General features: G+C 38.0%; 1 protein-coding gene across 6 annotated transcripts in view; it reads right to left on the bottom strand.

The window, feature by feature from the left end:
- Window positions 1-14,404, bottom strand: part of Nup98 (nucleoporin 98) — an 84,624-nt gene that overhangs the window by 20,316 nt on the left and 49,904 nt on the right. For all 6 annotated transcript variants that reach the window (XM_028781494.1, XM_028781495.1, XM_028781498.1 and 3 more), the window contains 4 exons: window positions 10,314-10,491; window positions 8,798-8,962; window positions 2,267-2,449; window positions 1,526-1,679 (listed from right to left, as the gene is read on the bottom strand). In XM_028781494.1, the coding sequence (XP_028637327.1) occupies window positions 1,526-1,679; window positions 2,267-2,449; window positions 8,798-8,962; window positions 10,314-10,491 (680 nt within the window). The remainder of the gene's footprint in view (window positions 1-1,525; window positions 1,680-2,266; window positions 2,450-8,797; window positions 8,963-10,313; window positions 10,492-14,404) is intronic.

The raw sequence follows: 14,404 nt of genomic DNA, 5'->3' as shown, positions 1-14,404 counted from the left end.
TGTTTTAGAGATAGCACCTTGCTAAAAATCTCAGGCTGGCCTTGAACTCAATGAGCCAGAGATTGTGTGAGCTACCATGTCCTTCAATCATTTAATTTTGGTTTTAACTCTGTGTGTGTATGTGTGTACGTGTGCGTGAGCACACATAGGAACATAAAGAGAGGTGAGAGGACAACTTTAGGGAGTTGGTTCACTTTGTCTACATTGTGGGTCCTAGGAATCAAACTTGTATCTTTACCTGCTGAGCCTCCTTGCTGGCCCCTATTTACCTTTTAAGAAAACATTAACAAAAATTCCAGTGATAGTTCTTTAGCTTTCAAAGTATTTTGAGTTACAATTGCTTAAAATTCTCACTGATGTCAATACTCCATAATCTTTTTTTTTTTTTTTAGAGATTTTCAAGAAAAAAAAAATGTGTGTTTCTGCTTGTATGACTGTGCACCATGTGTATGCAGTATCTGAGGAGGCCAGAAGAGGGCACTGTATACCAGGAGTCACGGATGGTGTTGAGAACTGAATCTAGACTCACTGGAGAGTAGTCAATACACTTAACTGCTGAGCCATCATCTCTCCAGCCAGTACTATACAGTATAATCTGCAATCCTTAGAGAAAAAGGAAAAGTTTTAAACTCTAATATATGATTACCCCACAGGGATTTTCAAAGATTTAGGGAAAAGTAGATACTTGACATTTACCATCAATAAAAGCCAACTGTAAGATAATGTAAGGACTAAATAAAAGGAACATGGTTAACTTTGTGGAATCTAAGTATTGTGGTAGCATTTAGATTAGAGTTTACTATGTAATCCACACTAAGTGACTAAAACATGGCTCTCACTCAACAAGCACAAGTGGTTTCCTAATAAAGAGGTACTTATGATGCTTAAAATCCTGCCATTTCAGCACTTTTACCTTTTCTGTTTTAAAGTGTGTGTGTGTGTGTGTATGTGCACGCACACGTATGTGCGTGCATTCATGGAGGTCAGTGGGCAATCTCAGGAAGTAATTTCTCTCCTTCCACCATGTGAGTTTTAGAGATTAAGCTCAGGTCATTAGGCTTGATGGCAAGTACTTTTTATCTGCTACACCAATTCACTGATCCTTTTTTTTTAAATTATTTAATGTGTATGCATGAGTTCATGTATATGCACCATGTATGTGCCTGGTGGCCGGGGAGGACAGAAGAGTGTGTCAGATCCCTGGAAACTGGAGAACAGATGATTATTAACTACCATGTGGTTTCTGAAAACTAAACTGGGGTCTTCTGCAAGAACCAAGTGTTCTTAGCTGTTGAGCCAAGCTCCCTGGGTTTTGCTGTAATGTTCTGGGTAACCTCAAAATTGTAGCAATCTCCCTGTCTTAGATAGTAGGAAGAGTATGGTATGTATTAAAAAAATTTATGCCTATTGTTATTCATAGTTTTTAGGGGTTCTGCTAAAGAAATCCATTCAGCTTAGAAGAGGAAACATGAAAAGTAGAATCTGGCTCAAAGTGTCCTTGAAACCCGCACATTTTATACTGTACCTATGGCGCGGGATTTCGATGAGTGGGAGGCTGAAATGGGGAGTCTAGGAGAACAGATTTCCTCAACAGTCTCTCCTTTGGAAGGGAAGTGACCGAAGCGTTGATCCATGGCATCTACATCTTCTTCATCAACAAGCAATGATGCTTTCATGATCTAAAAAAGGGCAGTATCTACAGAATGAGTATTTTCCACAAATGAAAGACTATAAAAGAAAAATGCAGTTTATATGAACCAAAAAATAGTTTCTTTTAAAGCCTGTGCCTAGAGCAAGTACAACATTTTTGTGAGCAACACATTACTGCCCTGTATGTGCTGTATTTAGTAAATGATTTTAAAGTCAAACAAACCAAAAGTTCAACAAAAAGGCTGAAGCTTGAGGGTGAAGGAAAGAAACTAAACATCTATCTACCATGTTTCTAAAATCTGTTTGAAACTTCAAGAGTACTCTATAAAGCAGACAAAGTACAAGTTAAGAGAACTAGCAGTTCAGAAATGGCTTGTCTAAAGTCAGGGCAGTAAAGTTACAAATGTTGCTGAGAAATCAGGTCTTGTAAACAGAGACCACTTTCTCACCATCAAGTTTCCTTACTATGGAATATGAAGCCTGCTTTCTTTTCCTTTATAGTGAGGTCTCAACTGTATTCATGAATGAATACTCAAAGAAGAGACGTGACAGCATAAAAGATTAAATATATATTAGTTTGGTTTTCTGTCATAGTAAGGATGGGACAGAACATCACCTGTAAAACATGTGGATTAATTCCCAGTGAAGATGCAATATGTGTTGAAGCAGACACAGGCTCCTGATCCTCAGGCACACTCTCTTCTAACATAGAATCCGGAACTGGCTCCTGGGTGATATCTACCATGTCACTGTCCAGTTCCACAACCCTGCCTAACTGCTCCACTTCTGGGCTCTGGCTCTGCAGACAGCAAAAACAGAGAAGCAACATTCAAGTAAGTCCAACTGAGTAATGGTAGATCAGATTCACTTTACTCAGAATATGAAAAAGAACTATTATATTCAGCATGTCCTAAGAGTTGGGAGCAGATTTGTTATAGAGGGTTTAATGAAATGGTTCATGGACCATCCTTTTGAAATTATCATGAGCCAGAGTTGAGTATCTGAGTCAATGCCCACACAGTGATCTTCAAAGCAAAAAAATTACACCTTACTTCTCTCTTTGTTAGCAACCATAATTTCCTGGTTTACACAGGGTCACCCTGAGTTTCCCAATGACTTGTAGTTGGAAGTAATTGGGAAGAGAAAAAAGGTACCACTATTAAGGATGTTAGAAAGGAACTCCCCAAATTACATTCTTGGTACATAAATAATTACATTTTGTTAGGTGTTGGTTTAGCTTGCACGTATGTATATGCATTGTGTCTGGTGCTAGAAGAGGTTAGACAGGCTTAGATTCCCCAGAGCTGGAGTTATAGATGGCTATAAGCCACCACGTAGTTGTTGGGATCCAAATCTGGGTCTCTCCAATCCCAAACTTCATGTTTCTTTTGTTTTTGTGTGATAACAGTTTCTCTGAGGATCCCTGACTGTCCTGGAACTCAGATCTGCCTGCCTCTGCCACCCAAGTGCTGAGATTAAAGGTTATGCTACTACCATCTGGCTATAAATAAGTTTCTAGCTAATAGCTTTGGTTCTTTAATCTTTTAAAGAACCAAAGAATCTTTTAATCTTTTAGTCAGCTGTGCTTTGCATGTGCAGTCTTATGTGAAATGTGAGAAACGTTCACACTTAATTCCCCTAAAAGGGTAAATAAGCAGCAGTACTATGGGCAATTCCAATCTGGGAATAATCTTGTTTTAAAGAATCAGAGTTACATCTATATTTACAAAGCAATTAAAAAAAATGATCATTACAAAGAGTTAACAATGGTCTAAGGAGATGGCTCAGTAAGTATGGTGTAAGGAGATAAGTTTAGATCCAGAGCACCCATGAAAGAAGCCAGGCATTGTGGGGCATAAGCAAGGGGCTCTCTGGGCTTGCTGGCCAGCAAGACTAGCCAATTGGTGAACTCCAAGTTTAGTGAGAAAACCCTTTCTCAATAATAAGGTGGAGAGTGATAGAGGAAGATACCTGTTATCAAATTCCAGTCTGTACACATACCAGTACATATGTACTTACTTATACACACGAGAGCTTATGGTAGCATGCTTATAAAATGGAAGTGTATTATAAATAAACTAGTTTAATACAAATTTGTTATGTTATATCCTAAACATACATAGACCCTAGTAAAGTGATATCAAGTGACTGAGACAATTCATAAAACACTTTCAAGACAAAAGGTGGTATTAATTATTTCTCTAAAATAGCTATCATTTACATCGGTTAACTCATTCATGGTACTTAAACAATGTCTGGCTGATTTTTCCATGAGTGTGCCTTATTTTATGCTATATTTTAAATAGATGCTGTGATATAAGTATTTTTCTCTTTTTAAAGACAGGGTTTCAATGCCACTTAGAAAATTAAGTTTTGCAGGGACTGGAGATATAGCTCAGTGGTTTGGACATGGGCTGAACTTCCAGAGGACTCAGCTTTGATTCCCAGCACCCACATGGTAACTCCCATTGGAGTAACTCAAGTCCCCAAGGGATCCAACGCCTCTTCTGGCCTTTGAGGGTAATGCACACACAAAGTACACAGATAAAGATTCAATTGAAACATCTATAAATAAAAACATCTTTAAAGAGTTTTACACCTTTATTTATTTTGGAGACAATGTCTCACTATGTAGGCCGGGCTGGCCTTGAACACATATCCTACTGTCTCAGCTTCTGTAATTCTGATGCATTAGTTATATGTTTTTATGATCTCTTTGAACAAAAATAGCCATTATTAGACAACATTTTCAATTTCTTCTTTGGACATTTACTATGGCTATCCTGCATTCCTTTAACAAATAGCCTTACTGAAAGAATGGGTGACCCTATGAACAACTAGAAAAAAACTGAGCAACTATGGTACAAGAGTGTATTATTACTTAAGTTGTAGACATTGCCCCAAAAACTACTTTAATAAGTTAAGTGTTCCTAAGGTAGCATTGGGCTTAGGTCTCAAGTTCAGTGGCACAGCATATTCCTGACATGAATGGGGGAGGGGGAAGGAGTGTTTAAGGTGAAGCTATTAGCATATCAGACTACTTTTATGCTTTAAAATCCTGGCATGGGAACTTGGTGGTAAAGGGGCCTAGCAAAGAGAATCCTGGTATGATACTCCCATGCTAATAAGTACAGGGAACTTTCTTCCTGTAAGTTCTCTAACATGTTTACTTTTTTAGACAGGGTCTCACTTTGTAGCCCTGACTGCCCTGAAACACACTATGTAGATCAGACTGGCCTCAAACTCACAGAGATCCATTCACCTGTGTGCCAGGTGCTAGGATTAAAGGCTTGAGGAATCAAGTCTTTAATGTGGTACTGGGGATGGAACCAAAAGCCTTGTGTATGCTGAGTACATGCTGAGCTATACTCTCAGCCAGAGCTCCCTTTCAACAAATGTTATGACTGGTTTTGACTTCCTCAGTACTGCTCTTCCTTTTTAACACCATGTATCAAAATGTATTATCATTTCTTACATATGCTTGGTTGCTTGGTCTACTAGGCAGTAAAGGCTTGAAAACAGGAATTACGGTTTACTGTTTTCTTTACTTAGTAAGAAGAGCATCCACTAATTCAGTGAACATGTGTTTTGTGCTTTACACTTAACGCAGCATCGCACGAAGCAGTAAAAGCAGCTGACCATAAAAGAACAAGGACTGAAGACAGGTAGGTAAGGAGGGAAGAAGAATGGTACCAACTTACTATCCTTACTATCATGTTACTATGCTTAACACGAGGATTAGGCTACACCAAGGAATTCTTACCCACAGCACTCAGGCAAAGTGGGAGGATCTCATAAAATGACTAGGTCAGGGACCAGGAGGTCCAGGACAGACATTTAAGAAGAGTGCCAAAGAGCAACACTGTCTATGATGCACCTTCACACAGTCGTTAAAGCTAGATAACATCACCTGGTCAATGGACAAGTAGGGAGGAAAATACAATAAAGCCGAGAAACTGGCAAAGTTCCTGGAATCCCTATGCATGAATTTCATTAAAGTATACCTAAGATATTTCAACAAACTCGACAAACTACCCTAAAATATATTTTTCAAGAAATCTTAGCAGACCATTTTCAGAAGCCAGTCAGAATAATAAAATGCTGTAAACTGAGGGAGAATGGGAAAAACCAGAACTCCAAGGGGGTCTGTGGGAATGAAAGATATTTTCTGGAAAAAGCTGTGTTAATAACTGGATCATTTAGTTTAGTGTCCTTTTATTTCAAGTTACAGCACATACAAATCTTATCCCCTAAACTCTGATACACTTTTTCCTGAAGAAAAAAAAAAAACACACAAAAACCAAAAAACTTTTAAAATTGAAGATGGCTCAGCAGTTAAGAGCACTTGCTGCTCTTGCAGAGGACCCAGGTTTAGTTTCCAGTATCCACATGGTAGCTCACAACCATGCATAACACAAGTTCCAGGGATCTGATACTTCAATCTTAAACAGACACCAGGAATTTAATGAGTACGTATGTATACATACAGATAAAATACACATATGAAAAAAAATCTTAAAACTTTGTTTTACATTTCATTGAAAATGAGCTTTCTGAGCAAATGGACTCCTGACTTATGGTTATCAGATTCATTTCAATTACAAGGTTGAGGTAAAAGCTACATCTATGTCTACCTGATTGTCAAAGGTTTCAAGTTGTTCAAGTTTCAAAACCTGTCCATACATCTCCATCAGCTATTAAAGATTAAGTATGTCAGAATTCCATGGAAGATACATGGAACTCACATGATGGCTGATCTAAGAAATCAAGCTTTTGGGGTTAGAGAGATGGCTCAGCAGTTAAGTGCACTGGCTTCTCTTCCAGAGGTCCTGAGTTCAATTCCCAATAACCATGTGGTGGCTTCCCAACTATCTATGTGATCTGATGCCCTCTTCTGAGAAGGAGATGTACATACAGAACATTCATTTATATAAAATAAATATTTTTTTTTAAAAGTCAAGCTCTCCATACTATTGAAGCAATTAGCTAGATATTGGAATCAAAACCAGGAGCTTGAAACTAGTAAAATCACAGGAAAAAAAACTTTTCGCAGTAGCCTTAATCTGCCTGCAACAAAGTATCATGTGTCAACATTTTCTCTCACCTAGACGTTACAAAAGATCATACAAAAATTTTTTTGTTGCTTAGTCATATCTGCTTTCTTAGGAGCCAAAGCACTATTGGATAAATGTGACCCTTAAAGTAAATTACAAATTTTCCTAAATAGCTCAAGAGACAACCTTCAGCCTTTCCTAATTTTCTTTTTTTGTTAGAGTCTGAGGTAGTTTGTCATCTACTGTGTGGAGGGTGGGAGGGTGGTCTTCCAGACTTTAGAAACACCTTATGGAAATCAATTTCTCCAAGAAGAATGCAACACACAGTATGATTCTTTGACTCAAGAATGAAAAGAATGTACTGTCTGTTCTCCATTCATTCAGATAGTTCAGGTAGTTTCCCTGTGCCAAATAAGGCATAGGATCTTAGCAACTAATACTAGTAACTAGCCACTGGTGGTTTCTGTCTCCCTCAGTGTCACCAGGGAACAGGAAGGGGTGCCACGAGTCCTGTTTAAAACCAGCAAGGTCTTCATAAAGCACACAAAGAGAACTCCTCTCTCATTTCTGCTCACTGTCTATCAACTTCTTCAAATCACTCGGTATCCTGCTCACTGTGTTCCACTTGCTCAATTTGCATCCTTAGCAGCTCTCTCTTGGCTACAACTTTTCTGAGCTATCATTTGCTCTCGGTGTTTTTAAATTAGCTCTTGCCTAGGACACTGTCAGCTGCTAAAAGCAGGAATTCCGATTTTTTTTTTCCCTTAGTGTTTGGTTCTGGTGAGTAAAGTTGACTAGCAACTGCCAATATTGCATAAATTTGTTCTGATTACCTAGATGGAGGTTTTCTTTTTCAGCCATATCTTTATCACTCTACATGTTTATCAGCAGGAAAAAAAGATTATTTGAATTTTTTTTTTTTTTAAAGAAAAGACTGGGGGGAAAAACACTGGAAAGAACAATGTGGGATAGGTGTCATAAAAAAGAAAAAAGATAAATAAAAAACATATTCACTTACAGATTTGAGAGAATGTCTTACTATGTAGCTCAGGCTGGCCTGAAATTTTCTATGTTGATCTGGCTATCTTTGAACTCAGAGGTCTAATTGCTTCTGCCTTCTAAGTCATATATTTTTGAACAGAGTTTTCTTCTGGTTTTTTTAGGGATAACATTCCAACTTCCACATTTATCATACCCTCCCCTTCCACCCTGTACACAAAAACATGAACATACACAAGATTCTCCAGAAAGTGCCTCCCCAGAAATTATTTAATAAATCATAAAAATCACACAGAGCAGCCAAAATAATTGTAGCATGGAAAAATCCCAAAGGTCCTGCTTTGAGCAGCTAAGAGGTAGAGGATGTTTTACAAAGTCCTATAAACAACTCTTCTTTGAAGGAATAAGTCAGTAAGCTAAAAATATCGCTTTAACGTGATTGAGTATAAACCACATCCAAATTAAAGTAAATCATTTTACCATTCAAAGAAACAACCTAATTATTAATTTACAAACCTTTTCCCATGAGGACAAAAGGCTTATAATGGTTTAACAATACTGAGAAAGGATATTACACAAATAATTATAATAAACAACAAAGTCCCTGTTCTCTCCAAGCTAAATCATTTAATTGCTTTTTTAAAATTATATATATTTTACAATAATTATTAAAATACAGTATCACAAGTTTACCTGAAATATAGCAAATGACTTTAGAAAAAGGAACTAAACTCCTGCAGAAAGCTAATCTGACTTTTAAAAAGCGATGGAGGTAAAGAACAAGATCAGACTGCACATCATGAAATCAGTAAAAGTAGGATTTACTTTGCATCAACCCTACACAAGCAAAATGCTATTTCAAGTTGATCACTGATCAAAACATTACAAGTCCAAATGAGAGAAATCGAAAGTTACAATCTGCAGAAGAGCGATCCAAACAGCAAGAGAATTCTTTAAATCTTGAGTAAAAAATAGCAGCCTGCAGCACTGTGCCCTCCCTTGCACTTAGTTCCAAGGGCTGCACAGCTGAAAAGCTGAATGACTGCTCTGACTTCTTTATCACAGATGCATTCACATTCTCTGCCCTTCTCTACCTGAGGTGGGGGTGCAGGTTTGCCATTAAGAGTCATCTGGAAAGTGGCTGCCTGGCCTGCAGGGGGCAAAGGGGCAGTCTTCAGCTTCTTTGAAGTAGTTTTGGGTGGGTGCTCCTCCTCCTCTTCATCAGAATCCTGAAGGCCATACTTAGAAAAATGGGAGACCTAAGAAGAAAGAAACCCAGCAAAGTCAATGATTAACAGTGTTCTCGTCACTTTCTATAATATCTACCTCTGAAAAAAGACAAAAATAGATTAAAGATTAAAACAGTTAAAGCAGGGGCTGGAGAGATAGCTTAGCAGTTCAAAGTACTGGTTGCTCTTGCAGAAGACCCACATAACAGCTCACAACTGCCTAGAATTTCAAGTTTCAGGGGTCCCAATGCTCTATTCTGGCTTCCAAGGGCACAATACACTGAAATAAGTAAATAAATTTCAAATAATTAAAGTAAAAAAAAAATGTTAAAGTATCAGTGTGTTAGTTTCCTATGATTTTGACAGTGTTCATTGCGAATAATTGCTCAAAATTAAGTGAATATATGCAATATAATATATATTACAATGAGCTGGGCATGGGGGCATACAACTTCAGTCCCAGCAGTAGGGAGACAGAGGCAGGTGGATCTATGTGAGACTTAGGCCAGCTAGGTCTACAAAGTGAGTTCCAGGATAGACAGGTTGACACAAAGAAACCCTGCTTGGGGGAAAACTAAATAAACAAAAAAACCTGCACGCATGCATGTATACATATACTCACTCACACATATGAGACTTAAAATGTAATTTTAAGGGCCGAAAAGTTGGCTCAGTGGTTAAGAGAACTTAAGATCCAGGTTCAATTCCTAGCACCCACATGGGAGGCTTACCACCTCCTTGGGCACTAGCCACTCATGTGGTACACAGTTGCACATGCAAAACACTCAACCTAAAATTAACAAAAATAAATAAAAAAATTCAGTTGGCGAGATAGCTCAGTTGGTAAACTGTTTGCCATGTAATCCTGAGTACTAGTGTTCAGATACCCTCCCCCTCCAACAAGAAGCTGGGTAAGGCCACCATTAACTACAAGCCCAGCATTGGAGAGGCAGTAGCAATTTTGGGTTCTTGGAGCTAGCTAGCCAGCCAGTCTTCTGAATTAGGGAGCTCCAGATTCAAAGAGAGATTGTTTCAAACAATATGACGAGCTAGGCAGTGGTGTATGCCTTTAATTAAGAAAGAAGCAGGCAGTTCTTTGAGTTCTAGGACAGCCTATTCTACAAAACAAGTGGCAGGTCAGCCAGGGATACACATTGAGTCAAGGCCTCCAGATGAATGAATAATAAATAGCAACAGAAAAAACCACCTGATATTGACAGACAGACAGACACACACACACACACACAACACACACACACACACACACACACACACACAATACACACACACACCAATAAGCCGATTTTAAAGAAAGAAACAAAGATTTTTGATGAGTTCATTTTGTAACTCCAAAAGCTAGAAGCGGGTTAAGTAATTATACCTTAAACACCCAAGAACCAGTTTCAGGCCGATACTCCTTGAATTGGGCCCCTTGCTTTCTTGAGACTGCTTCTAATCTCCCCTCATAGTTGATATCAGCAAGTCGATCTGGACTCTTTATTAAACACCGGGATGTTTTATCTGTTGGCCAAACTCCATCCAAAGTAACTTCAGCCTTTCTGTGAATTATAAACAGACAAAATATTAGTGCTTTATACTTAAAAAACAGAAGTGTAGTCACTATGGAACTCAGAGTCCTTCCCTGAAAGACTAACAGGCAATTGCAATGTGATCCAGTTATATCAACCCTGGTTAAAGATTTGAAGAACCCCAAACATACAAAAGTACGTCCACACTCATGCTTATTGCTATACTCTTCACAATGGCTAAGATGTGGTAATAGCCTAGATAGCCATCAGATAAATGAATAAAAGAAGTAGCAAATACCTCTTTTCCAGCAGTTAAGAAAAAAGAAATCACGGCATTTGTAGGAAATGTAGATCATTATATTAAGCAAAGTAAGGCAAACTCAAAGACAAATAGATGCTTCCTCTTATGTGCAAAATACATGCTTACACAAAAGCACACAGAGTACAGAGTGAGTTTCAGGACAGCCAGAGCAACACAGTAAGACTCTGTCTTGAAAAAACTAGAAAACAAAGCAAAACAAAACAAAATGATGTATTAGAGATCCAATTAAATAGCAAAGACAGGTTTGAGGCTGAGTGTGAGAGGTTCATGCCTTGTAATTCCAGGACTTAGGAGAAAACAGAGGCCAGTCTAGGCTACAGAGCAATATCCTATCTCAGGGAGGAAAAAGCAGACAAGTGGGGTTCGAGATGACTCAATGGTGAAGATCAGAAGACAGACAGTTCAGTTCCTAGAACGCAGCTGTCAGCTCAGAACCATCTATAATTTTAGTTCCAGGGCTATCCGAATCTCTCTTCCTAGGACACTGCATGCACATGATAAAAAGACATACATGCAGTCAAAACATTCATAAACATAAGAATAAATGTAAATAAACAAAACAATATTAACAACAACATAAGAGGAGAGAAGAAAGGATGGAGGAAGTGATTCCTTAGAACTATTCTGCAGGTGTTTAAAACCTGGAGTCTTGGAGCTAGAAATATGGCTTAATGGTTAAGTGCACTAGGTACTATTGCTGAGGACCCGAGTTCTCTTCTCAGCGCCCCATGGCAGCTAACAACAGTCTGTAATTCCAGTTTAGGGGATCTGTCACCATCTTCTAATATGAGGACAATAGGCAGGAGAGCTTAGTGTACAGACATTTGTATAGTCAAAGTACCATAAAATAAACACATACTGCATGCATTTCTAGATGGGCCTAAGTTTGGCTCCCAGAACCCACATTGAGCAGCTTACAAGTACCTGCAGCAACTCAGAAACAAAGGGATGCAATGCTCTTGCCTCCTCAGGAAGAAGCACTCAATGTGAGAGACTGTACATGTACAAAATCATAAGTACATACAGCTCCATAGTTAAAATTAATATAAATAGAAGGGATTAAGAACTCAAGAAGAGATTAAGAACAAAGTATCACATCTATCATAATGAATTCAAATTGGTTTTAGAGTCAGTTTGCATTTATTTCAAGTGTAATAGTATTATCAGTTATTCATAGTTGGCTGTAGTACAGGTCACATTTGTGCTACTACACTTAGTAACAACTGCTGTTAACAGTCATTGGGCTGGAGGTGCAGCTTACTAAAACTGATGATGAGCATTTTGAGCCCCATAAGAAACAAAAACAAAAATACTTATTGATTAGTTTCTAATAATTAGTATTTTATATGTATAGGTGTTTAGACTTTGTTAAGTAAAAAAGAATAATCGGTAAAACAGTCCTAATGTATCATCTATCAATATAAAGTTCAGGTGCTATGTCCTCCTCGTTTACATGTTTTTTACCTAGAACAGGGATTAGCATGATTATTCAGGTGATTTTATGGTTACTTTCTTATTGTGGCAAAAAAGAACATGAAATTTGTGATCTTAAGCAGTCCAATCAGATATTTCAGTACTGCCAAGGCCACCCTGCAGGAGAAGCAGAATCCAGCAGTGATAATGGAGATGTCACACAAGGCCTCACTCACACTAAGGACATGTTCTACAGTTGAGCTACACCCCACCCTCTGTTCTGCTTTAAACAACAAAAAATGTGTGTGTGTGTGTGTAAACTTGTATGTATGAATGCACCATGATATTCATGTACAAGTCAGAGAACAACTTGAATGAGTTTGTCCCCTCTCCTTTCACAATGCAAGTCACAAGGCTTAGCAGCAGGCACTTTACCCACTAAACTATCTTTCAGACTCTCTGTCTCGCTTTTATTGAGCATTCTATCCTAGTCCTCTCGTGGTAATAAAAATTACATTAGAAATGAATATTCACACTGCTGTGTAATCAAACCTATCTTCAAAACAATCTTGTACAACAATCCTATAAGTCTGACTCTATGTCTATTTGCTATGGTTTGAACACAGCTCGTGTTCTTCCTAAGGCTTCATGTGCTGAAATTCTCATTATACAGCATTGAAATAGTGCATACCTGGGCTTCTTAGAAGAAATTTAGACTAGATAGAATCACTACAGTGGAGCCCTCATAACTGAATACCCCTGGCTTTTTAAGAAAGAGAGAAAACAGGCAGTTACACATTTATACCTGTACTTCCTATCTCTTGCCATATGGTACCCTATATTTCCTTAGGACTGGCAAAAACAACATCATTAAATGTAGTTGCTTGATCTTGGACTTAAACCCTCCAAACACATGTCCTTTTCTCATGACTCACTTAATCTGTGTATCATGTTATTGGCACTGGAAAATTAATATATCACTAAATCTCCATTTCTCTTTGTAGCTCTTTGTCACCATAATTCTACTTTGTTTCTATTAATTTGACTTAATCAACCATGAATAGAAAAGTACAGTAGTTATCTTCTTGTGATTGTTTATTTCACTTAGTATGATCCATTCATGCTAAACGTTGTCAGAATTTCCTTCCTTGCTATTCATGGTGTTTGGAGACAGGTCCTTGTTATACAGCTCCAAGTAGACTGCAAATCAAAGCCCAGGCTGGCCTCAGGATCTTTCTGATTCCAAATCAACTTCATTTGTAAGACTGAATAATAATTCTTCATATGTACATGCTACACTTTATCCATCTACCCATAAATGAATACTTTTAGCAGTTAAAGATTAAATGCAACCATGACCACAGATGTACAATATTTCCTAATCCAAAAATGTCAATCATTCTTAGAGATTGCTTTAGTGTAGGGTATTTTGCATATATGTATATATGTATGTACACTGTGTGCTCATGTTCACGAAGGCTAGAAGACAGAATAGAATTCCCTAGAACCAGAGCTACAAACAGTTATGAGTTGCTGGAAACACAAATTCTGGCCTCTGCCAAGAGCAGCAAGTGTGTAACTACTGTCCTGAGCCATCCCCTCCAGCCTCCACTCCTACTCCCAAACCTCGAACAAGCTCTTTACTGGAGTTCTGCAAATATGATTTCAACTATCAAACATCTAAATTACTCAGAGGAAGATGGATCTAGTAGTACAGAACTGTTATTACAGCACAGGGGAGGGTGAAGCAGGACTGCTGTGAATCAAAGCCAGGTTAGGGTCCAATGCCATATAGCTATAGCGAGAGACCCTGTCTAACCTCTCACCATATCCAAGCAGTATATGGCAATAAAATGCCTACAAAACAAAATAAAGGATAATCTCATATTTAAATAGTAGAGTGTGCCAGTTGCAGAACAAGAAGAAATACAACAAAACAAAACACCTTTCTGAAGTTGGTGCTCACTTGCAGAGTGATTTTCAATATGTATGAAGCCCTGGTTTAATCTCTAGTTCTGAAAAGCAAATTAAGCAAAAGCAAAAGAAAACTTCCAGTTTTGAAAATTTCTAAGAAGAACACGTGGACATGTTATCATTAGGGAAAAGGTATGAGTCCTAAAGCCACAGTGCATCATTACCATTTATACTTTCAAATAAGAGTAGGAAAACAATAATTATATTATATAGCAAGATTATGTTTCCAGAAAA

Source organism: Grammomys surdaster, unplaced genomic scaffold (genome assembly GCF_004785775.1).
Source record: "Grammomys surdaster isolate TR1022 unplaced genomic scaffold, NIH_TR_1.0 458, whole genome shotgun sequence".
NCBI classification, from domain to species: Eukaryota; Metazoa; Chordata; class Mammalia; order Rodentia; family Muridae; genus Grammomys; species Grammomys surdaster.
This window is presented reverse-complemented; position numbering and strand designations above follow the sequence as displayed.